At 36.1% G+C, this 26,799-nt stretch overlaps 2 protein-coding genes across 2 annotated transcripts in view; one reads left to right on the top strand and one right to left on the bottom strand.

The window, feature by feature from the left end:
- The window catches only part of LOC132565476 (beta-galactosidase-like), a 26,300-nt gene extending 3,218 nt beyond the window's left edge, over positions 1-23,082 (top strand). The window contains exons 4-15 of the mRNA XM_060230126.1: positions 498-561; positions 868-1,146; positions 3,758-3,813; positions 4,271-4,392; positions 9,015-9,078; positions 10,815-10,889; positions 11,217-11,306; positions 11,834-11,941; positions 13,115-13,249; positions 13,516-13,628; positions 14,305-14,419; positions 19,433-23,082. Coding sequence (XP_060086109.1) covers positions 498-561; positions 868-1,146; positions 3,758-3,813; positions 4,271-4,392; positions 9,015-9,078; positions 10,815-10,889; positions 11,217-11,306; positions 11,834-11,941; positions 13,115-13,249; positions 13,516-13,628; positions 14,305-14,419; positions 19,433-19,663 — 1,452 coding nt within the window. The 3' untranslated portion in view covers positions 19,664-23,082. The remainder of the gene's footprint in view (positions 1-497; positions 562-867; positions 1,147-3,757; positions 3,814-4,270; positions 4,393-9,014; positions 9,079-10,814; positions 10,890-11,216; positions 11,307-11,833; positions 11,942-13,114; positions 13,250-13,515; positions 13,629-14,304; positions 14,420-19,432) is intronic.
- On the bottom strand, positions 21,784-26,799 carry LOC132565474 (sepiapterin reductase-like). Its single transcript, XM_060230125.1, has 3 exons — positions 26,259-26,799; positions 23,838-23,990; positions 21,784-23,352 (listed from the first exon to the last, which is right to left on the bottom strand). Exons 1-3 carry the CDS (start codon positions 26,797-26,799, stop codon positions 23,201-23,203), a joined length of 846 nt encoding a protein of 281 aa, XP_060086108.1. The 3' UTR covers positions 21,784-23,200.

The following is a 26,799-nucleotide window of genomic DNA, read 5'->3' as shown; positions in this document are numbered from 1 at the left end:
ATCATATACATCAGCAGTTTAACAGAATTCATAATTAGATCATCAAGGAAGTGATTTTTTTACCTGGCAGTAGATGTCCTCAGTCAATAGAAACCACTGTGTGATATAGACATCAAATTACAAATATTAAGTTTACCAGATAGAGCTACACATAGGTGTTCATTTACATGCCATATACCAATCTATATAGTATCCATAAAATATGTTTATATATATTTACAACGTTGAAATAGGTGTCGGTCTCCAGACATGTTTGACTGACGAGACACTCAGTAAAATCTTAATTAAAAAAAAATGGAGAAAAGTTTAATCTTCTGTTTTACATATTACATACTGTTTTTTCATCATCTTTCTGTAAATTATCTTCTTTCATAAGAAATATAAATTTACTGGTAGTGGCCACTGTGTGGTTTGTTGCTTATATTTGGCCTAAAGTAACATTTTGATATGAGCATGATGAAGATCTATTATCAATTAAATATCTGTTACTGATGTAGGGAGGACTGCCAGCTTGGATCCTTCAAAAGAACCCCAACACTGTTTTTAGGACAATGGATCCAGGTGAGTATATGAATTGTGACATTTTGAATCAATCTACCTACATACCGTGACTTCTAAGGACACTTGTTCCATATTCATGTCTAGGTTATGTTTCATTATTTCGTAGACATGACTCCAAATTGATGTCATATTTGTCTGTATGCATTCATGTGCCTAACAATGATTTTTTTTGTCTCTATCCCATCAAATTGGTGTTCATATGCATATTATATCAAAAAATACAATCCATATATGTCTGACTTGTCATTGAATTCTTCAGCAATAGTTGTATTAAACTCACTGAAAATGTCTGTCTTACCTTGCCAGTCTACATCCACTACATGGACCTTTGGCTTGACAAGCTTCTTCCGATGCTCCGCCCCCTTTTGTATAGTAATGGCGGCCCGGTGATCATGGTTCAGATAGAGAATGAATATGGGAGTTACTATGCCTGTGATAGGAATTACACCTCACATCTGAAGGATAAATTTGTTTCTCACCTGCATGATGAGGTCTTACTGTTTACAACGGATGGTACCTTGGATTCCAACTTTAAATGTGGTCCTATTCCTGGAATCTTTGCTACGACAGATTTTGGTGTCGCCTGTAAGTAATTTCAAATTACTTCCATCTTCAAAAAAGCTTATTGAAATTTATACATTGCATATCAGATAATACATAAGGCCAGTACTGGTATGTTATGTTCTGAATTTTGCAGATTCTTTCTTTACACAACAGTCATATTTAAATCTTGAAAGTAAAGTATTATAAAATACATATAGTCTGTTTGATTTTCTTATTGTCATTTTTCTAACTCAGTGCCCTATGATTTACTCATTTGTTTATTCATATTCATTGTGTCACTCTCTTATTGAGTCATTGAATCATTCCCCCTTGAAGTGACATATGTTTCACTCCACCCTAGCGTGACACATTATTTCACTATCCCATTTAGTGACATATTTTCTTCACTGTCCCATAGAGTGACTCATTGCTTTACTTTCCATAGAGTGACTCATTGCTTTACTCTCCTATAGAGTGACATATTGCTTTACTCTCCTATAGAGCGACTCATTGCTTTACTCTTCTATAGAGTGACTCATTGTTTTACTCTTCTGTAGAGTGACTCATTGCTTTACTCTCCTGTAGAGTGACTCATTGCTTTACTCTCCTATAGAGTGACACATTGCTTTACTCTCCTATAGAGTGACTCATTGCTTTACGCTCCTGTAGAGTGACACATTGCTTTACTCTCCTATAGAGTGACTTATTGCTTTACTCTCCTGTAGAGTGACTCATTGCTTTACTCTCCTATAGAGTGACACATTGCTTTACTCTCCTATAGAGTGACTTATTGCTTTACTCTCCTGTAGAGTGACTCATTGCTTTACTCTCCTATAGAGTGACTTATTGCTTTACTCTCCTATAGATTGATGCATTGCTTTACTCTCCTATAAAGTGACACATTGATTTACCCTCCTATAGAGTGACTCATTGCTTTACTCTCCTATAGAGTGACTCATTGCTTTACTCTACTATACACATTGTTTTACCCACCTACAGTGTGACACATTGCTTTACTCTCCTACAGTGTGACACATTGCTTTACTCTCCTATAGAGTGACACATTGCTTTACCCTACTATACTCATTGTTTTACCCTCCTACAGTGTGACACATTGCTTTACTCTCCTATAGAGTGACTCATTGCTTTACTCTCCTATAGAGTGACTCATTGCTTTACTCTCCTATACACTTTGTTTTACCCTCCTACAGTGTGACTCATTGCTTTACTCTCCTATACACATTGTTTTACCCTCCTACAGTGTGACACATTGCTTTACTCTCCTATAGAGTGACTCATCTTTTCACTGTCCCATAGAGTGACTCATTGCTTTACTCTCCTACAGTGTGACACATTGATTTACTCTCCAATAGAGTGACTCATTGTTTTACCCTCCTACAGTGTGACACATTGCTTTACTCTCCTACAGTGTGACACATTGCTTTACTCTCCTATAGAGTGACTCATCGTTTCACTCTTCAATAGAGTGACACATTGCTTTACTCTACTATACACATTGCTTTACTCTCCTAGAGCGACTCATTGCTTTACTCTTCTATAGAGTGACTCATTGTTTTACTCTTCTTTAGAGTGACTCATTGCTTTACTCTCCTGTAGAGTGACTCATTGCTTTACTCTCCTATAGAGTGACACATTGCTTTACTCTCCTATAGAGTGACTCATTGCTTTACGCTCCTGTAGAGTGACACATTGCTTTACTCTCCTATAGAGTGACTCATTGCTTTACTCTCCTGTAGAGTGACTCATTGCTTTACTCTCCTATAGAGTGACTTATTGCTTTACTCTCCTATAGATTGATGCATTGCTTTACTCTCCTATAAAGTGACACATTGATTTACCCTCCTATAGAGTGACGCATTGCTTTACTCTCCTATAGAGTGACATATTGATTTACTCTCCTATAGAGTGACTCATTGCTTTACTCTCCTATACACTTTGTTTTACCCTCCTACAGTGTGACACATTGCTTTACTCTCCTATAGAGTGACTCATTGCTTTACTCTCCTATAGAGTGACTCATTGCTTTACTCTCCTATACACATTGTTTTACCCTCCTACAGTGTGACTCATTGCTTTACTCTCCTATACACATTGTTTTACCCTCCTACAGTGTGACACATTGCTTTACTCTCCTATAGAGTGACTCATCTTTTCACTGTCCCATAGAGTGACTCATTGCTTTACTCTCCTACAGTGTGACACATTGATTTACTCTCCAATAGAGTGACTCATTGTTTTACCCTCCTACAGTGTGACACATTGCTTTACTCTCCTACAGTGTGACACATTGCTTTACTCTCCTATAGAGTGACTCATCGTTTCACTCTTCAATAGAGTGACACATTGCTTTACTCTACTATACACATTGCTTTACTCTCCTAGAGTGACACATTGCTTTACTCTCCTATAGAGTGACTCATTGTTTCACTCTCCTATAGAGTGACATATTGTTTGACTTCCCCATTGAGAGACACATTTTTTCATTCCCCCACCCCCCACAGAGTGACACATTTTTTCATTTTCCCCTCCCCCACAGAGAGACACATTTTTTCATTGCCCCCTCCCCACAGAGTGACACATTTTTTTATCCCCCCTCCCCCACAGAGTGACACAAAATGTGGCTATATTTCAGACACTCCAGAGAGAGGTTTTAAACCACTAAGGAATTATCAACCAAAGGGACCTTTGGTATGTTGGTTATTAATATCATACACTTTAACCTTATTAAATCTATATTGTTACACCAGGTTATATTTCCTACATGTAAATCCTTCATCTGCCACCTGGCATACAGAGGTTAAGTTAGAGCACTGAACAGGTACATTAAACAATGAAGCACCACTATTTTGTTAGATAGGACTTCTATACAGGTTTATCAGATGCATCTTATTTACACTGCTTACTTATATAATTAACTGTCTCCCTGATTTCTTTTGAAAATTAACAATTATGTATGAGCTGTTTTAAAATCCCTATTTTCCCCAAACATCTTCATTAACGAAATGAGTTACAAATTGCAGAATGTGTTACTAATTAAATATTCAATTCCTATATTATAAAGAATGTTTATTTTCAAAGTAAAATTGATTCAACTTGCCCTCAGCAACGAGATATTGGACTGATTAAAACTTTGTACTATTGACAGGTGAACTCTGAATTCTATACAGGATGGCTTGATCACTGGGGCCACAGACACGAAACTGTCAGTTTGGTACTGGTGTCTGTGATGCTGGACATTATTTTGAAATATGGAGCTAGCGTAAACATGTAGGCCATTATTTTGTTTTCAATAGTTTGGATGTAATTATTGTTAAGAGGAAGCGCATGTGCCTGTAGCCAAGGTCTAATAGACTTGGCATGTAATTTCTGTAGAAGAAATGAAAAATAGTATTAAGGCAGTTACTGCAATGGTACTCTGCACACTGATAGGTATGGTAAGTTATGGGATAATGGTAAGTCTTAGGGATAATGGTAAGTTATGGGATAATGGTAAGTCTACGGGATAATGGTAGGTGTAAGAGATAATGGTAAGTGAAGGGATAATGGTAAGTTAAGGGATAATGGTAAGTTAAGGGATAATGGTAAGTCTAAGGGATAATGGTAAGTTAAGGGATAATGGTAAGTCTAAGGGATAATGGTAAGTCTAAGGGATAATGGTAAGTTAAGGGATAATGGTAAGTCTAAGGGATAATGGTAAGTCTAAGGGATAATGGTAAGTCTAAGGGATAATGGTAAGTCTAAGGGATAATGGTAAGTTAAGGGATAATGGTAAGTTAAGGGATAATGGTAAGTTAAGGGATAATGGTAGGTGTAAGGGATAATGGTAAGTCTAAGGGATAATGGTCAGTCTAAGGGATAATGGTAAGTTTAAGGGATAATGGTAAGTCTAAGGGATAATGGTAAGTTAAGGGATAATGGTAAGTCTAAGGGATAATGGTAAGTTAAGGGATAATGGTAAGTTAAGGGATAATGGTAAGTCTTGGGGATAATGGTAAGTTATGGGATAATGGTAAGTTAAGGGATAATGGTAAGTTAAGGGATAATGGTAAGTCTACAGGATAATGGTAAGTTAAGGGATAATGGTAAGTTAAGGGATAATGGTAAGTCTACGGGATAATGGTAGGTGTAAGGGATAATGGTAAGTTAAGGGATAATGGTAAGTCTTAGGGATAATGGTAAGTTATGGGATAATGGTAAGTCTTAGGGATAATGGTAAGTTATGGGATAATGGTAAGTTAAGGGATAATGGTAAGTCTAAGGGATAATGGTAAGTTAAGGGATAATGGTAAGTCTAAGGGATAATGGTAAGTTAAGGGATAATGGTAAGTCTACAGGATAATGGTAAGTTAAGGGATAATGGTAAGTCTACGGGATAATGGTAAGTCTAAGGGATAATGGTAAGTCTAAGGGATAATGGTAAGTTAAGGGATAATGGTAAGTCTACGGGATAATGGTAAGTCTAAGGGATAATGGTAAGTTGAGGATAATGGTAAGTTAAGGGATAATGGTAAGTCTGAGGGATAATGGTAAGTCTTAGGGATAATGGTAAGTTAAGGGATAATGGTAAGTCTTGGGGATAATGGTAAGTCTAAGGGATAATGGTAAGTTAAGGGATAATGGTAAGTTAAGGGATAATGGTAAGTTAAGGGATAATGGTAAGTCTAAGGGATAATGGTAAGTTAAGGGATAATGGTAAGTCTGAGGGATAATGGTAAGTCTGAGGGATAATGGTAAGGTAAGGGATAATGGTAAGTCTTGGGGATAATGGTAAGTCTGAGGGATAATGGTAAGTTAAGGGATAATGGTAAGTTAAGGGATAATGGTAAGTCTAAGGGATAATGGTAAGTTAAGGGATAATGGTTAGTCTAAGGGACAATGGTAAGTTAACGGATAATGGTAAGTCTTGGGGATAATGGTAAGTCTAAGGGATAATGGTAAGTCTAAGGGATAATGGTAAGTTAAGGGATAATGGTAAGTTTAAGGGATAATGGTGAGTTAAGGGATAATGGTAAGTTAAGGGATAATGGTAAGTCTAAGGGATAATGGTAAGTTAACGGATAATGGTAAGTCTTGGGGATAATGGTAAGTTATGGGATAATGGTAAGTTAAGGGATAATGGTAAGTTAAGGGATAAGGAAAAAGGGAAAGTAAGGGATAATGGTAAGTTAAGGGATAATGGTAAGTCTAAGGGATAATGGTAAGTTAAGGGATAATGGTAAGTTAAGGGATAATGGTAAGTTAAGGGATAATGGTAAGTTAAGGGATAATGGTAAGTCTAAGGGATAATGGTAAGTCTAAGGGATAATGGTAAGTCTAAGGGATAATGGTAAGTTGAGGGATAATGGTAAGTTAAGGGATAATGGTAAGTCTAAGGGATAATGGTAAGTTAAGGGATAATAGTAAGTTAAGGGATAATGGTAAGTCTTGGGGATAATGGTAAGTCTAAGGGATAATGGTAAGTTAAGGGATAATGGTAAGTCTAAGGGATAATGGTAAGGTAAGGGATAATGGTAAGTCTAAGGGATAATGGTAAGTCTAAGGGATAATGGTAAGTTAAGGGATAATGGTAAGTCTAAGGGATAATGGTAAGTTAAGGGATAATGGTAAGTCTAAATGGGGGATAATGGTATAATAATGGTAAGTCTAAGGGATAATGGTAAGAAGGGATAATGGTAAGTAATGGTAAGTTATGGGATAATGGTAAGTCTTAGGGATAATGGTTAGTTATGGGATAATGGTAAGTCTTAGGGATAATGGTAAGTAATGGGATAATGGTAAGTCTACGGGATAATGGTAAGTTTAAGGGATAATGGTAAGTTAAGGGATAATGGTAGGTGTAAGGGATAATGGTAAGTCTAAGGGATAATGGTCAGTCTAAGGGATAATGGTAAGTTAAGGGATAATGGTAAGGGATAATGGTAAGTCTAAAGGATAATGGTAAGTCTAAGGGATAATGGTAAGTTAAGGGATAATGGTAAGTCTAAGGGATAATGGTAAATCTAAGTCTAAGGGATAATGGTAAGTCTAAGGGATAATGGTAAGTTGAGGGATAATGGTAAGTTAAGGGATAATGGTAAGTCTGAGGGATAATGGTAAGTCTTAGGGATAATGATAAGTTGAGGGATAATGGTAAGTTAAGGGATAATGGTAAGTTAAGGGATAATGGTAAGTCTACGGGATAATGGTAGGTGTAAGGGATAATGGTAAGTTAAGGGATAATAAGGTAAGTTAAGGGAAAGTTAGTTAAGGGATAATGGTAAGTCTACGGGATAATGGTAAGTCTAAGGGATAATGGTAAGTCTAAGGGATAATGGTAAATCTGAGGGATAATGATAAGTCTAAGGGATAATGGTAAGTTGAGGGATAATGGTAAGTTAAGGGATAATGGTAAGTCTACGGGATAATGGTAAGTCTAAAGGATAATGGTAAGTCTAAGGGATAATGGTCAGTCTAAGGGATAATGGTAAGTCTTAGGGGTAATGGTAAGTTATGGGATAATGGTAAGTCTTAGGGATAATGGTAAGTTATGGGATAATGGTAAGTTAAGGGATAATGGTAAGTCTAAGGGATAATGGTAAGTCTAAGGGATAATGGTAAGTCTAAGGGATAATGGTAAGTCTAAAGGATAATGGTAAGTCTAAGGGATAATGGTAAGTTAAGGGATAATGGTGAGTTAAGGGATAATGGTAAGTCTAAGGGATAATGATAAGTTAAGGGATAATGGTAAGTTAACAGATAATGGTAAGTCTAAGGGATAATGGTAAGTTAAGGGATAATGGTAAGTTAAGGGATAATGGTAAGTCTGAGGGATAATGGTAAGTCTAAGGGATAATGGTAAGTTAAGGGATAATGGTAAGTAATGGTAAGTAAGGGATAATGGTAAGTGGGATAATGGTAAGTCTAGGGATAATGGTAAGTAAGTCTAAGGGATAATGGTAAGTAAGGGATAATGGTAAGTAATAAGGGATAATGGTAAGTAAGGGATAATGGTAAGGGGATAATGGTAAGTCTAAGGGATAATGGTAAGTCTAAGGGATAATGGTAAGTCTAATGGATAATGGTAGGTGTAAGGGATAATGGTAAGTCTAAGGGATAATGGTAAGTCTAAAGGATAATGGTAAGGTCTAAGGTAGGTAAGTCTAAGGGATAATGGTAAGTCTAAGGGATAATGGTAAATCTGAGGGATAATGATAAGTCTAAGGGATAATGGTAAGTCTAAGGGATAATGGTAAGTTAAGGGATAATGGTAAGTCTGAGGGATAATGGTAAGTCTGAGGGATAATGGTAAGGTAAGGGATAATGGTAAGTTAAGGGATAATGGTAAGTCTAAGGGATAATGGTAAGTTAAGGGATAATGGTAAGTCTAAGGGATAATGGTAAGTTAAGGGATAATGGTAAGTCTAAGGGATAATGGTAAGTTAAGGGATAATGGTAAGTCTAAAGGATAATGGTAAGTCTGAGGGATAATGGTAAGTCTTTGGGATAATGGTAAGTCTAAGGGATAATGGTAAGTTAAGGGATAATGGTAAGTCTAAGGGATAATGGTAAGTCTAAGGGATAATGGTAAGTTAAGGGATAATGGTAAGTCTAAGGGATAATGGTAAGTTAAGGGATAATGGTAAGTCTACGGGATTATGGTAGGTGTAAGGGATAATGGTAAGTTAAGGGATAATGGTAAGTCTAAGGGATAATGGTAAGTCTAAGGGATAATGGTAAGTTGAGGGATAATGGTAAGTTAAGGGATAATGGTAAGTCTGAGGGATAATGGTAAGTCTTAGGGATAATGGTAAGGTAAGGGATAATGGTAAGTCTTGAGGATAATGGTAAGTCTAAGGGATAATGGTAAGTTAAGGGATAATGGTAAGTCTAAGGGATAATGGTAAGTTAAGGGATAACACAGAAGCAGGAGACATAACAGAAAAATATAACATCATTGCTCGTGTCATTTCCAAGGTAAGAAAAGATTTGGAAACTTTACTACTTCAAGATGGTAAAATTAGCATCAATTTAATGAAATATGTTATGATAATATGTTTTGTCAGTACTGATATAGAAAGAAATACACTACAAATATACTGGACAAAATAAGTTAAGGATCATAAATTGTGACCATAATGTCTTTAAAAATTCAAATCATGTATTGCCGGTAATTGCACTCGTAGTTTCTCCAATATGTACCTAAAGTCATGTCAAAGGTGAAAGCACGTGCATCTGTAGGTCTTGCCGTTCCGCTCTAGTTAACTATGGTGGTGTGAAAAACTGACTGGTCTATTACTACAGAGGAATCTTGCAGGTTTTGATTCTGTTACTTCTAAGCTAAAAAAAGTTGAATTTGGAAACATTTAATCAATTTGTAACGAAAACTTGAAAAACTAATCATGCGAAGACATTTAAATGATATGGAAGCCGCGCGAGCTATAGGGCTCCTTCAAGCTGGTCAAACTCAAGGAAATGTGGCGGCACAGCTTCATGTTTCTCAGAGCGTGATTAGTAGGCTATGGAATCGCTATCAACAGACAAATAACGTCCGTCAACGCCCCAGATCTGGACGACCACGCTGTACGACAGCCCGACAGGACAGATTCATTTGCATCACGGCACGACGTCAGCGGTTTTTGAGTGCTCCTGTCTTGAATCTTCAGTTTCAGCGTGCTACAAATCTAAGGATTTCATCCCAGACAATCAGAAACAGACTCCATGCCTCTAATTTACGAGCTAGAAGACCAGCAGTCCGACCAATTTTATCCAGAGGTCATCGACAATCCAGACATCAATGGGCCACTCATCATTTGAATTGGCAATTACGTCATTGGAGAAATGTTATGTTCACAGATGAGTCTAGGTTTTGTGTTGACTTCCATGACGGTAGGAGGAGGGTATGGAGAACCCAAGGAGAGCGCTATGCAGACTGCTGTGTTGTCCAGCATGATCGCTTTGGTGGTGGGTCAGTGATGGTTTGGGCAGGGATCAGTGTTGACTTCCATACAGACCTCTACATCATAGACAATGGATCTTTAACAGCTGTTCGATACAGGGACGAGATTCTACACCCTATAGTAAGGCCCATTGCAGGAGTTGTTGGCCATGATTTTATTCTGATGGATGATAATGCTCGTCCTCACCGTGCTCGTGTGGTCAACGACTATCTTCAACGTGAAGCAATCGTTCGCATGGACTGGCCAAGTCGTTCTCCTGATCTGAACCCTATCGAGCATGCTTGGGACACCTTGCAACGCCGGGTTTCAGCTCGACCTAATCCGCCACAGAACCGCCAACAGCTTATGATTGCTCTGCAAGAGGAATGGCAGCGCATCCCACAGATCAGCCACCGACGACTAATAAGGAGCATGTGCAGACGTTGCAGGGCAGTTATTGATGTCAACGGAGGTCATACTGCCTATTAAACTGCCAATTGCAGTTTGATGAGTTTTCCTTGTCTACATGATTAACTTGCTCTACTTTATCTTACACTTTGATTTCAAGGGTGCTGTTACTCAGGGTTATCTGCTCTTGGTAGCAATTACCACAAATGAATTTGTTTTGTGTAATTAAAGACTAAAATGAATGTTCTGTCATTAAAATTTAAAATATAATCATATTATTATTTGTATGTAAAACTGCACTGTTTCAAGTTTATGATCCTTAACTTATTTTGTTCAGTATATAAGGATATATTTTGTGTTTTACAGTTCAAACCATTGCCTCCCATCCCTTGCCCTCCATCAACCCTGAAAGCCAACTATGGACCAGTCAGGATGCATTTCGTGAGTACTGAATCACAGTTCACAGGGATTAATCTGTTTTAATGGTATTTTAAATCGTATTTGATAAATGAATTGTTAGAAAATTAAAGGTCAGTGTCGTGTAGGGCACAGTCTGCTAAACCTGGATGCTAAAGCATTATATCTAGACACACACATTTCAATAAAAAATGGAATCATGTAAAGAATAGCCAAGTAATGATTAAACTGCACAAGGGAGGTAACTGAGAAAATTCCAAATTAGTTGAAATCATTGTCAAAACTACATGAGGAAGAAAACTTCTCCTAAAATCCTTAATTTTCTATGTTGGTATTTGATTTATACTACAGGTTGGAACAATTATGGATCTGCTTGATCAGCTGACTAAAGGCCCACCAATCAAATCACTGTATCCTGTTTCTATGGAAACCATTGGTCAGGTAGGTGTTTATACATTACAATATCTCAGTACCTGGTGGCTTTGTGTTTACTGTACTGATCTCAGTGATGGATTACTGAGGTTTAATGGATCATACTGATACTGCTTACTTTCTTCACCTTTTTCATTTTACCACATGAAACTTTATTATAGCCAAACTAAAGTGTATAGTTATATCAGATGTGATTCCTATGGTATTCTCTAGTAAATATGGTGTACCCTAAGTGTTGGTAAGGAAAGACAGTCAGGAATTTTTCGTTATTATGGATGCAGACTTTAACAACTTTGTACTTTTAGTCAGGAGATGATATAAATAAAAATGTTTTTTTTTTTTTATCAGGAACAGCTAACTTTAGTCCTTGGATTGTGTGACTATCTTATAGTGTTACATTTCTATGGAAATGTATTTACAAGATAATTGTAATTGAATGGGGGAAATGTACCAAGCTAGATTGGTAATGTAATACAACAGGATTATTTTTGCTTCTGTAAAGCTGAAGATATCTATCTTGTTGCTGTCTGTTTCAGTTTCAAGGTTTTACTCTGTACCGACATACACTGACTTCTGACCTACAGAAAAACACTGTTCTCAATGTCCCTGGAGTAAGGGACCGTGCCTATGTCCTGATCAACAAGGTAACGTCTACATCTGTGTATAAGTCTGCTGAACACACATCATTGTAAGCAAATGCAAAATACATTCAAATTTTATCTACAGTATAGAAACAGTGTGTTCTGAGTACACCAGGATCAAAGATAGACTAAAGGAGCTGATGTTGTGGTGCATTTTGCATCCATAATCCATTATGCATTGTCTGTCCAGCATCAATTTTTTTCCTTTAAATGACTTCATCTGAAAACCTAAAGAGCATAAAACATGATATTTGCCTGCGGCCCATCAAAGTTTGCAGAAAGAAATGACCTTGATTATATTAATGGTCATGGGAATTGAATTTGACAAAACCTTCAAATATTTGGCTTGGTAAAGAGATAACCTTGACTCATATTCATGGTCACAGGGGTCAGATGGGTTAAAACCTTCAAACCACTCCTTTCCCATCACCGAAAGGCTGAGAATAATGAGACGCCCATCAAAGGGTACAAAATGAAATGACGTTGACACATAAGGTAACAGAGGTCAATTTGTTAAAAGCCTTCAAAGGACGTCTTCTCAATAACTAAAAGGCCTAGAATCATGATATTTGGCATCAAGGTTCTTGGGATAAATGTCGACAGAGTTTGCAAAAAAGAAATTATGTAGACTCATATTCAAGATTAATAGGATTAAATTTGATAAATTTTCAATGAACTTCTTTAAAATAAAGCAAAAGGCCAAGAGTAATGATATTTGACTGGTATGATCCTGATTCAACAAAGGTCACAGAAATCAAAAACAAGTTCTTCTAATGAACTGAAATGCTCAGAATCATGATATTTGACTTGTAGGTTCTGAAGATAAAAGTTTATCCAATTTCAATTAAACAGTCACAGGGGACAGATGTTTTGATACGTTCAAATGAAGCCTTCTCATTACTGTATATCATGGGATTTATTTTCATGTTAATATGCATGGAGAATCAATCATAATTCAAATCTCTCTCGATTATTTGTACGAAAATAACTCTGTATAGCATCCATTGTGATTTGGTTATCAATTCCATAGTCCTGCAGAGTCCATGTCTTTATTAGCTCTTCATTTATGAATTTACAGTCATTTTCTAGATCAGCATTCAGGAAATCATGTATATGCAAGACACCAAGACATCCCTCTCTATCATCTACATTCATCATTGTTTACTCTCATTTTAGGTGTCCGTTGGTGTGTTGATGCGAGACACCAAGACGTCCCTGACTGTTGTTGGTAATAAGGGCCAGAATCTGGATATACTTGTTGAAAACCAGGGACACATCACATTCAACAAGGGAATTAATTTCAACTTAAAGGTACATATTGTAGAAGCGGTTTTAGGACAAGAATTTTCATTTTTCCCTCTGTCTGACCTCTACTCAAGCAGTCAAAAACAGATAAATCGATTTTCATCTTTATTTAAATTGTTGAAAAAGTTCCTTAAATGTTGATAATGTTAAGTTCCATTGTTGGAATATTTGATTCTTTAAAGGACATTTCCAGTTAACCAAAAGAAATCACTTCCAAGTTGTTGTTTTTTATATTCATATGGTAAACAGATATTGAATGATTTTGCTGGCAGGGCATTATACAGAATGTCACACTGAATGGTCAAGTGATACAGGGCTGGACAATGTACCCACTTCAACTGGACAATTACTTCAGTATGTCTGAGAAAGCACCAAGGTCCAACAGGTAAGTCATCACTCAAGTGTGTGTAAGAGTTACAAGTATAATGTACATAATATGAAAAATACATGTAACTGTAAGTCTGAATCTATAATATAGCTGGAAATTTTCACAGGGTCAAAACTTCATTTTCAAAATGACTTAATAATATTTAATGAATTTTAACAGCCATCGAATACACTTGTGTCTCGTTATTTTAGGAATTAAATCTTTACAATCACGTTAATGTTAATGCTAAATAAAGAAAATGTCATCTGTGAGAAAATGCAGTAAATCACTTAGATTTCGTAAATACTTTGTGAATTTACCTCTTCATCATATTCGTGAATACATCATTTCACGATTGCTGATCTAGAAATGACTGAATTTTCGAATGATGAGCTAAAAGAGAACTGCACTCTGAAGGATGCCAGTGTTAGTAACGGAAGCAACATGGATGCCAAAAATAAATGATTGTGAGGGATTTTAATTTGGGATGGACTCTACCTGTATATTAATGCAAAAATAAATCCTGCACCAAATATAAGTGATTTACAGTGACTGGCCGTACAATATCTAAATTTTAGTAACCAATGCAGTCAAGAAGGAAGTATTTTTAAAAGTAATACAAAATAAATGTAATATAAAATTTTAAAACATTTTTAGCTCAAAAGTGCCTAAAAGCAAGTTCTTGTCTTTATAGATTCTGTCAATCAAATACAACCTTTGACCCTAGTGTCCCTTCCTTATACATGGGTGAAATGACCATTACCGCCGACCCTCAGGACACATACATGGACTTCACTGGATGGAAAAAGGTTAGAGTGACATTATAGTGGGCTTATTCTATCCTGTACATGTCACACAGATTTCTCTAGATTTAGGACAGAGGCAACTTGGGAAAAACAGTATACATATGTCTACCCAGCTAATGGTCATGTAATAATCCTGATCATATGTCTACCCAGCTAATGGTCATGTAATAATCCTTTATCATATGTCTACCCAGCTAATGGTCATGTAACAATCCTTATCATATGTCTACCCAGCTAATGGTCATGTAACAATCCTTATCATATGTCTACCCAGCTAATGGTCATGTAATAATCCTTTATCATATGTCTACCCAGCTAATGGTCATGTAATAATCCTGATCATATGTCTACCCAGCTAATGGTCATGTAACAATCCTTATCATATGTCTACCCAGCTAATGGTCATGTAACAATCCTTATCATATGTCTACCCAGCTAATGGTCATGTAATAATCCTTTATCATATGTCTACCCAGCTAATGGTCATGTAATAATCCTGATCATATGTCTACCCAGCTAATGGTCATGTAATAATCCTTATCATATGTCTACCCAGCTAATGGTCATGTAATAATCCTTATCATGTCTACCCAGCTTATGGTCATGTAATAATCCTGATCATATGTCTACCCAGCTAATGGTCATGTAACAATCCTTATCATGTCTACCCAGCTAATGGTCATGTAATAATCCTGATCATATGTCTACCCAGCTAATGGTCATGTAATAATCCTTTATCATGTCTACCCAGCTAATGGTCATGTAATAATCCTTTATCATGTCTACCCAGCTAATGGTCATGTAATAATCCTTACCATATGTCTACCCAGCTAATGGTCATGTAATAATCCTTATCATATGTCTACCCAGCTAATGGTCATGTAATAATCCTTATCATGTCTACCCAGCTTATGGTCATGTAATAATCCTGATCATATGTCTACCCAGCTAATGGTCATGTAACAATCCTTATCATGTCTACCCAGCTAATGGTCATGTAACAATCCTTATCATGTCTACCCAGCTAATGGTCATGTAACAATCCTTATCATGTCTACCCAGCTAATGGTCATGTAACAATCCTTATCATGTCTACCCAGCTAATGGTCATGTAATAATCCTTACCATATGTCTACCCAGCTAATGGTCATGTAACAATCCTTATCATGTCTACCCAGCTAATGGTCATGTAATAATCCTTTATCATATGTCTACCCAGCTAATGGTCATGTAATAATCCTTTATCATATGTCTACCCAGCTAATGGTCATGTAATAATCCTGATCATATGTCTACCCAGCTAATGGTCATGTAATAATCCTTTATCATGTCTACCCAGCTAATGGTCATGTAACAATCCTTTATCATGTCTACCCAGCTAATGGTCATGTAATAATCCTGATCATATGTCTACCCAGCTGATGGTCATTTAACAATCCTTATCATGTCTACCCAGCTAATGGTCATGTAATAATCCTTTATCATATGTCTACCCAGCTAATGGTCATGTAATAATCCTTATCATATGTCTACCCAGCTAATGGTCATGTAACAATCCTTATCATGTCTACCCAGCTAATGGTCATGTAATGATCCTTTATCATATGTCTACCCAGCTAATGGTCATGTAACAATCCTTATCATGTCTACCCAGCTAATGGTCATGTAATAATCCTTTATCATATGTCTACCCAGCTAATGGTCATGTAACAATCCTTATCATGTCTACCCAGCTAATGGTCATGTAATAATCCTTTATCATATGTCTACCCAGCTAATGGTCATGTAATAATCCTGATCATATGTCTACCCAGCTAATGGTCATGTAATAATCCTGATCATATGTCTACCCAGCTAATGGTCATGTAATAATCCTGATCATATGTCTACCCAGCTAATGGTCATGTAATAATCCTTATCATGTCTACCCAGCTAATGGTCATGTAATAATCCTTTATCATGTCTACCCAGCTAATGGTCATGTAATAATCCTTATCATATGTCTACCCAGCTAATGGTCATGTAATAATCCTTTATCATGTCTACCCAGCTGATGGTCATGTAACAATCCTTATCATATGTCTACCCAGCTAATGGTCATGTAACAATCCTTATCATATGTCTACCCAGCTAATGGTCATATAATAATCCTTTATCATGTCTACCCAGCTAATGGTCATGTAATAATCCTGATCATATGTCTACCCAGCTAATGGTCATGTAATAATCCTGATCATATGTCTACCCAGCTAATGGTCATGTAATAATCCTGATCATATGTCTACCCAGCTGATGGTCATGTAATAATCCTTTATCATGTCTACCCAGCTAATGGTCATGTAATAATCCTTTATCATGTCTACCCAGCTAATGGTCATGTAATAATCCTGATCATATGTCTACCCAGCTAATGGTCATGTAATAATCCTTATCATGTCTACCCAGCTAATGGTCATGTAATAATCCTTACCATATGTCTACCCAGCTAATGGTCATGTAATAATCCTTATCATATGTCTACCCAGCTGATGGTCATGTAATAATCCTGATCATATGTCTACCCAGCTAATGGTCATGTAATAATCCTTATCATATGTCTACCCAGCTGATGGTCATGTAATAATCCTGATCATATGTCTACCCAGCTAATGGTCATGTAATAATCCTTTATCATGTCTACCCAGCTAATGGTCATGTAACAATCCTTTATCATGTCTACCCAGCTAATGGTCATGTAATAATCTGATCATATGTCTACCCAGCTGATGGTCATTTAACAATCCTTATCATGTCTACCCAGCTAATGGTCATGTAATAATCCTTTATCATGTCTACCCAGCTAATGGTCATGTAATAATCCTGATCATATGTCTACCCAGCTAATGGTCATGTAATAATCCTTTATCATGTCTACCCAGCTAATGGTCATGTAACAATCCTTTATCATGTCTACCCAGCTAATGGTCATGTAATAATCCTGATCATATGTCTACCCAGCTGATGGTCATTTAACAATCCTTATCATGTCTACCCAGCTAATGGTCATGTAATAATCCTTTATCATATGTCTACCCAGCTAATGGTCATGTAATAATCCTTATCATATGTCTACCCAGCTGATGGTCATGTAACAATCCTTATCATATGTCTACCCAGCTAATGGTCATGTAACAATCCTTATCATATGTCTACCCAGCTAATGGTCATGTCTACCCAGCTAATGGTCATGTAATAATCCTGATCATATGTCTACCCAGCTAATGGTCATGTAATAATCCTGATCATATGTCTACCCAGCTAATGGTCATGTAACAATCCTTTATCATGTCTACCCAGCTAATGGTCATGTAACAATCCTTATCATGTCTACCCAGCTAATGGTCATGTAATAATCCTTTATCATGTCTACCCAGCTAATGGTCATGTAATAATCCTTATCATATGTCTACCCAGCTAATGGTCATGTAATAATCCTGATCATATGTCTACCCAGCTAATGGTCATGTAATAATCCTGATCATATGTCTACCCAGCTAATGGTCATGTAATAATCCTGATCATATGTCTACCCAGCTAATGGTCATGTAACAATCCTTTATCATGTCTACCCAGCTAATGGTCATGTAACAATCCTTATCATGTCTACCCAGCTAATGGTCATGTAATAATCCTTTATCATGTCTACCCAGCTAATGGTCATGTAATAATCCTGATCATATGTCTACCCAGCTAATGGTCATGTAATAATCCTGATCATATGTCTACCCAGCTAATGGTCATGTAACAATCCTTATCATGTCTACCCAGCTAATGGACATGTAATAATCCTTTATCATGTCTACCCAGCTAATGGTCATGTAATAATCCTGATCATATGTCTACCCAGCTAATGGTCATGTAATAATCCTTTATCATATGTCTACCCAGCTAATGGTCATGTAATAATCCTGATCATATGTCTACCCAGCTAATGGTCATGTAATAATCCTTTATCATATGTCTACCCAGCTAATGGTCATGTAATAATCCTGATCATATGTCTACCCAGCTAATGGTCATGTAATAATCCTTTATCATATGTATACCCACCTAATGGGAATTTAACAAACATTATCATATGTCTACCCAGCTAATGGTCATGTTATAATCCTTATCATATGTCTACCCAGCTAATGGTCATGTAACAATCCTTATCATGTCTACCCAGCTAATGGTCATGTAATAATCCTTTATCATGTCTACCCAGCTAATGGTCATGTAATAATCCTTACCATATGTCTACCCAGCTAACGGTCATGTAATAATCCTTTATCATGTCTACCCAGCTAATGGTCATGTAATAATCCTTACCATATGTCTACCCAGCTAATGGTCATGTAATAATCCTTTATCATGTCTACCCAGCTAATGGTCATGTAATAATCCTGATCATATGTCTACCCAGCTAATGGTCATGTAATAATCCTTTATCATGTCTACCCAGCTAATGGTCATGTAATAATCCTTATCATATGTCTACCCAGCTAATGGTCATGTAATAATCCTGATCATATGTCTACCCAGCTTATGGTCATGTAACAATCCTTATCATATGAAAACTGAATGCAAGATCTTATACCCTCATATCTTATTTATTATTGTTGTTCATAAAGAAATCATCAGATCCATTTGGTATAAGTTAAGTGTACCATACCATCCTGACAATGTATGATGATGACCTCACAGAATCTTCGATTATTCCATGAAAAAAACCTCGAAAATCTTATAGCTGTGTGCATACCCCCTCCACTTTTGACATTTATTTCTCCCCCCACCCCCTACATCTAATACATGGATTTTTACTGTAAATACAATGTACCAATGTAGAAACGTGTATGTATTGTAGACTGTAGGTATATTTGGATGTAAGACAATACTTTAGGAATCCATTGCTAATCTGTGGTGGGGTGGGAATAAGGATCTGCATTTTTAAAAATATATTTTTATATATATATCTGTCCTTGCTATTTTTCACAGGGTCAAGTTTTTATCAAGTCCCAGACAGTGGTCAACTTGGGTCGGTACTGGCCTGAGAAGGGTCCACAAATGCGTCTGTTTCTGCCTGCACCTTACCTGCAGAAAGGCTCTGACGGAAATAAGATACTGATGGTGGAGCTAGAGGGTAGTCCTTGTGTGTCAAATGAAAAGTGTGAGGTCAAGCTAGTAGATACGCCCCTCATCAATGGACCTGTTACAGGACACAAGTGATAACAACCTTTACTATTGAAGTCTGTCACAGAGAGATCTACAAGAGGAAACCATTACCATTGGCACTAAGGAACATCATGTGATAGATATATACAGAGGGATAGTTTGGGGTATGGGCTTACTACAGGACCTCAAGTCTGCCGACTCATTCATTCTTACTTAAAGTCAGAGGCAGACTTATTAGGCCAACCTACCTGAAGGGTCAGGATGACTTATAGCCATCGCATTTCATACATTGATGTGCACTGTGCGTAAACTGTCCAGTCAAATGGACCTGTAACATGTTTGATACAATGAATGACCTTGACCTATTTTCAAAGGTCTAGAGTGCTGATAATTGTCTGGTAGCATGCTGGGATGAAGGGTTACCAATTTTGCTCATTTGATTGACATTTTCTCTTTTTAAATGTCACAGGAGTCAATTGTGTTAAAATCATCAAACGACTTCTTCTCGATAACCAAAAGGCCCCGGCTGTTGATATTGGTTCTTCAATATAAGTGGATGAAGGGCTACTGATTTGTTCATGTAATTTACCTTGACCTATATTCAAGGTTAAGTGAATTGAGATATGTAATTTTCTTTATCAGCAAGCAATTTATTTTAGGCCTATTTGGTCTTTTTCATACATATAGGTCTTTATAGTCAGGTGATTGTCAAAGCCCCTGGGCCTCTTGTCCTATTACAGGATAAACTTGAACTGTCGTCCAGGGGCCTACACATATCGTGCATTAAAAGTTAAAGACAAATTTTCAATATCCGTATAATGAAATGTTATACATAAATTAACTGATATTTATTTTTAATTACCTCACCTGGTCCAAAGGGCCTAGTGAGCTTATGCCATGATGAGGCGTCAGTCATCTTTTCCCTTTAAACAACTTTTTCTCAATAATCAATGAATCAAATGTTTTGATATGTGGCTGATATGTTCCTAGGATAAAGCCCGACAAAGTTTGCTAAAAGAAATGACCTTGACATATATTCAAGGTCACAGGGGTCAAATTTAAATGACTTCTTCCATGAATTAAGAGGCCTTGATGCACAAATATGGCTGGTAATCCTGTACATTTCTGGGGACAAAAGACAAAAAATTGTCCCTATAAAATTGGGAAGTTGAACATACTAATATAGGAAATGTCTCATTTTTTGTTTGTTGTTTGGTAAAAAAATGTCCAGATGTTTAGAATGTATATAAATCACTGTGTGTGGTATATTTTGGAATATTTTTTTATGATGTGGATTTTATCCCAATTTTACATAACTTCTCATTCCATTGTGTATAGTATTTGTTTTGAACATGGTTGATAATTTCTATAGAGTACTACTATATAAACCTTATGTCATGTGATATGATGTGATGACAATCGATCAGTAAGAAGAAATCAGAAAAAGTAACACTGACTTTTTCCTGTGCTTTCTTCTTACTATTGTCGACAAGGTACCCAGGTATATCATTATTTTCTTGCTAACAGAGTCACTTACCTGGTTTTCCTTAACATCTCAGGATGATTTTTTTGTAGACAAGACACCTCAATACTATAAAACAAAGAATTAAGAGTTATACTCCTAGTGTCTATGCTGCTGTTTGATGGAATTTTGAAAAAATAATTAATCATATTTAATTCCTACACTCAGTATTAATTCAACTATATTACTGCAGACATGGAAGTATACATGTGATTACTACTCAGCTGAAAATAAATATGGGAACATACAATGATCGTGAAAATAAATATGGGAAGGTACAGTGATCATGAAAATAAATATGGGAAGGTACAGTGATCGTGAAAATAAATATGGGAAGGTACAGTGATTGTGAAAATAAATATGGGAAGGTACCATGATCATGAAAAATGGGAAGATACAATGATCGTAAAAATAACCTCTGCAAGTACAGTTTGCCTATTGAAATCTTGAAATTAACCCTGACAGAAATACTGGTAACCTTTTTTTACAGTCTTTGTTATTCATTACTCACTAACATGTGGGTATGATATCATTAATCTAAGTAGATAATCTGGATCTGACATATTGTTGGATTTAATAAAATAGGAGAAAGTACACCGAGATCTTTTCATTGATGTGTAGTCAATACAAAATTGAGAAAACAGTATTTTTGTCATCCATTTTATTATCATCACTTGGTCCCAACCACATACATGTAAATTGATAATGTGTATATACATTTCCCTGTTTGAAGTACAGCAGTTTGAGTTATTTTATCTTGACAAATACAGTCAACTAGAAGACTGAGTATATATCAATTATCATAAAGAGTGATGTAAAAAATCAATAATATGATACAACCTCCTGACTAGAAAATGACAAAATATTGCTCTGTAAATGATAAAAATAATCAGAAGACAATATTTAGAGTCAACACATCCTGATTAAACCAATGAAAATACTTGATGATCTCCTGATCGTGAGGGTGATATTGTCATGGTATAAGAGATTTTGTGGTTATATTTCCCCAAAAGTTAATAGTCTTGATAAGGGAAATACTGTATGCTGCCCTAATCTGAGGGTGATATTTTCATTGAGAGAAACTTTGTGTGGTATATATGTCCTGTGGGTGATATTCTCCTTATAAGAGAGATTTTGTGTGGTAGATGTCTCCAGAAAGTGATATTATTTTGGTAATATCGTGAGTGATATTTTAGTTAAAGAAATTTTGTGTGGTAGACTAAGTACTGAGGACATAACTGTTGCTATTTTACAGATTTTGGAGTATTTGTGTTTTTGGTGAAGATGATACAGTCTGAGAAATATTTTCCTTGTTTTTTTTTAATTACCATATTTATTTTACCACATACATAAATGTACCAAACATCAGCACAATAAGATACACCACTAAATACATATCAATTATACATACCAAACATTGGCACAATAAGATACACCACTAAAAACATATCAATCAATTACACATATTTAGAAGCTAAGTACAGATCAACCTTCTCAATGATAATAATAAGCAACACATCTGACCAATAACAACCGAACTGGAATAAAAATAACAAAGTAATATAGTCTAACATCAGTAAATTACATATAAAATACTGAATGTAAAACAATATAAAACTGAAGTCCACCACAAAACACGTGACGGTATACTAACACAATGGCTTCATCCAAATTACTATTTTCCGGACATTTCAACACTGTACGCTGATTCTATTCTATTACTTCACTTCTGAACTTAATTTTATGTGTGATTTATATAACACATGTAACAATACCTTGCTAATGGTATTTATTATGAACTTCACTGGAGTTTATTTAATCTACAATTATGCAAATTTAATTTTTATTCATCTTTTTCCTTTTTTTGAATACAAGAACTATTTTTTATGGGAATTTGAAATTCTGAATATATAAATAATCTCCGAAAAAATATTTCTTACAATACATGAAGTGTGTAAAATGATTGGTTGATTAAATATTGATTGAAAGTCACTTTTAGTTGACTCTTGTTTTTGTGTGTACTTCTGACTTGACGATGTCAGTAGAACATTGTATATCAGAGATTTAGATCACATATTGAGGGCTGCCTTAGCTATGTGACCTCCAATATCATCAAAGAAATCAACATGTGCTCCATTATCATATTGGTCCAGTCTCACCAACTCCACCAGCTTAGCTATCGATGTGTCACAATCCAGGGTGTTTCCTTCTGTGTGCATGGCTGCAAACACAAGAAAAGACAATTAACTTCTGATGAAAGTGAAGAGACAGGTTGTTAAAACAGGAGACAGTTATCTGACTACCAAACCTATATACCAGTTGTAGTAGTAGGAACAGTTACTGAATGATTAAAATAGTTCAGGCTCAGAATATTTTAACAGTTAAGGTAAACAAGAGGCCCAGACATTGGCTGTAATACATGAATACACCTGCTCCCTTGTGTAATGTTACCTCTGTAATAAAAGTTATAAATAGATCTTAACTATTAGGTAAACATCAATCAAATCTGATGAAAGTCTTTCAAGATATAGATATATGATACTGCTTTAGAATGTGAATTGACGTGACAGGCGGGACAGAGTCATGGGTAACACCATAAGCTTTACCACCACCACCCATATTCACAAAATGGCAGGGCATAAAAAACATGATGGAAGTACAAATCCATTGTAATTTATGTAAAAATTTTGTATAATCAGTCTTTACCTAAAAACATATTTTTGGTTGTCCTATCTACTGTGTCCTCCCTACATGCCCTTTGCATGTCTGTTTCACAAGGTCCTGGAGCATAGTTAAGGACACGAAGAGAAGGATCTTCAGCAGCAAGCACTCTGAAGAACATGTCTCTGGCTGCCTTACCTACAAATAGATCCAAATAAAACAAAAAAATGAAATATAAATTTTTAAGTTATCTACCTACATAGCAATGTGAATGAATGGGTCAATGCCAAAATGTACTTCTAAGTGAGGATGACTATATAATATAAGGTAGGTTTTTAGGCTAAAAATAACCTTTTCAACTTATTGTCACAGCCTTTGCCTTCTCAACCCCGCCCACCATCGGCTGTCAAGCTTAGCGTTATACCATCTGACAGAGTGAAAACAAAGGGCAGTAACTCTGGGAGATCAGAATGCAGCTTTTGAAACTGGCTATCACTACCCATCCTAGCTTTCTGATTGGTAGAAATATTCCATTTGTTGTATGCTTTAAACAATTGCCTTAATTTAATGACATCAATACCGAGGTTCATGTTGATATTTGTAAAATTGGTGAGTTCCAGAAATATTGTCCTCAATCACCAATGGAACACGTGTGTATGTGTATCACACTTGGGTGTGGTGTCATCTTGTTATATGTTGATTAAATTGGGAATATAATTAAGTATAAGAGAGAATTCATCCCATGATCGTTTTATGACTTATATTAGACGTATATATAACACATAAGCATATCTGGTTTTATATTTCTAGTCATGCAATATTATGTACAAACCAGGCCATTACAATCTCGGTGAGTGAAGTTTTCTTTCTTGTCCCTCTGTCACATCACGCATGCACCAGCTGACATAAACTGAGGCTCGAACTCTGTATTGCAAGCAATTGGTATGCAGAGCACAGAATTTAGAAGTGTACTTTGTCAAAGAGTATCTGTATTTTGCTATACATTTTGATAAAATAATTGCGCTGAGACTATCCTTATTTTGACAAATAAGTAATCATATTATTGTAAAACTTACAGATATGCTTTATGATTATGAGACCAATCTTCATACACAATAAATCTGTAACGATGTGACCCAATGCAGACTCCACATACTAATATGTCAATGGTAACTTCTGCCAATAAACAAGAAAGCAGACACGTGCAATTGTCGTGATATCCAACGTGACAGAGGATAAAATGAATCCTACCATTTCAAAACAGTCAAAAATGTGTTTTAAAAGATAGTCATAATAAATCAACATATTTTCCAATTTTCCATGCAAGCCACTGACTCTACCAATCAGTAATATTCCTTCTTGCTAATTATCACCTTTATCAGAGTTATGATTTTATCTATTTTTGTTGCTCATAAGTTTTGGATACTGGATAATCCCAAAAATTAATGATGGCGGCCTCACATAATCTTTTTATCTTTCCACAAAAAAAGAGAAAAAATCCTATCGCTACATCATATGTGCAGTCTGCACACTCACCAAAAAGTAAATTCTCACAAGATTGGCGGGAATTGTTGACTTACAACCAAGTCTCAAGAGATTCTGCAAAGTGCCATTGTAAATATCTTGGAAAGTAGTGGTCGATGAAAATGATTGGAAGTACTTGGTAAACATTTCATTGCTTCAATACCAGTTAGTAGGAAACTTTTATTCTTACATCAGTGTATGATTTATAAGTACAAATATTGCACCGCTGGAAACTATATAAAATATTGCCGGAATGCTGACCCTTTCAGGGGTCTGGTATTTAGGGTTTTTATACAGGGAGGAATTCTGACTATTGATCTGTGACCTAGACAAAATAAAATGGTGTACGACTGTTCATCTATAAAATTGTTTGATTGTTAAGCATGTACTAGGTTATATCTCACATTTAAAACTACAAGTATATATATATATATATCAACATGTTTTAGCCTTCCAGTAATTTCTGTTTTTTATGAATCTCAAGCGAGATAAATCGTACTAAAACGACAGCCATTTCCGTGAATACTTATGTGTACATCAAGTACATGTAGAATGCATATGTATTCAGGTTTATGACAATCAGTACGCATATGTATTCGGGTTTATGACATTCAGTACGCATATGTATTCGGGTTTATGAAAATCAGTACGCGTATGTATTCAGGTTTATGACATGCAGTAAGCATATGTATTCGGGTTTATGAAAATCAGTACGCGTATGTATTTGGGTTTATGACAATCAGTACGCGTATGTATTCAGGTTTATGACAATCAGTCCGCAACTTTTACTTTTGTCTTGATCACGGTCGACCTCAGCCAAGACCAAACATAAAATCATAGAGATACATAATAGTCAGAACCATGGAGGTTTATAATAGTCAGAACCTTTCGGACACGTATATCAGTATCAGTTAAACATGTTAATTATGTTGTGTCATTTACCTGTACAATATAAGGAAAATGAAGGAATTGGTTGAATGGCCACTAAAGAAGACATGTTGATGATCAATCGTCCTTTAGATGAATTGGAGAATTTTCTTAGGAAGCCCGAGTTGAGAAGAATCGTGCCCGACACATTGACATCGAAGTTACTCTGAACAGTAACCACGTCTGACAACTGACTGCCATACTTCGTGTTGTCACCTAAAGTTCCAGCATTATGAACCACCACCGACTGCTCGAAGTCATCTGCTGTCACACCGAAATCACTAAATACACTGTCAAATAACGTGTCAAATATGGCTTGGTCTAGATTACCCTGGTCAAATTTTCTTACTGCAACTTTGACCTTAGAATTTTTTTCTAATATTTCTGCTTTCACCTTTTCTAAATCGGTTAAACTTCTCGCAAGAAGAATGAAAAATGATGAATCTGGAAATCTGCTTGCAAATGTCTTGGCAACTGATTTCCCTAAGCCCTTACTTGCGCCTGTGACCACCACACATGCTTTCCTACAAAAGATGTCACCTCCAGCAGCCGCCAT

The sequence above is a fragment of the Ylistrum balloti genome, unplaced genomic scaffold (assembly GCF_031769215.1).
Source record: "Ylistrum balloti isolate Yb309-2 unplaced genomic scaffold, AGI_CSIRO_Ybal_v1 Utg369724, whole genome shotgun sequence".
NCBI classification, from domain to species: Eukaryota; Metazoa; Mollusca; class Bivalvia; order Pectinida; family Pectinidae; genus Ylistrum; species Ylistrum balloti.
Note: the sequence above shows the minus strand (reverse complement) of the source record. Positions and strands in the feature narration are given on the sequence as shown.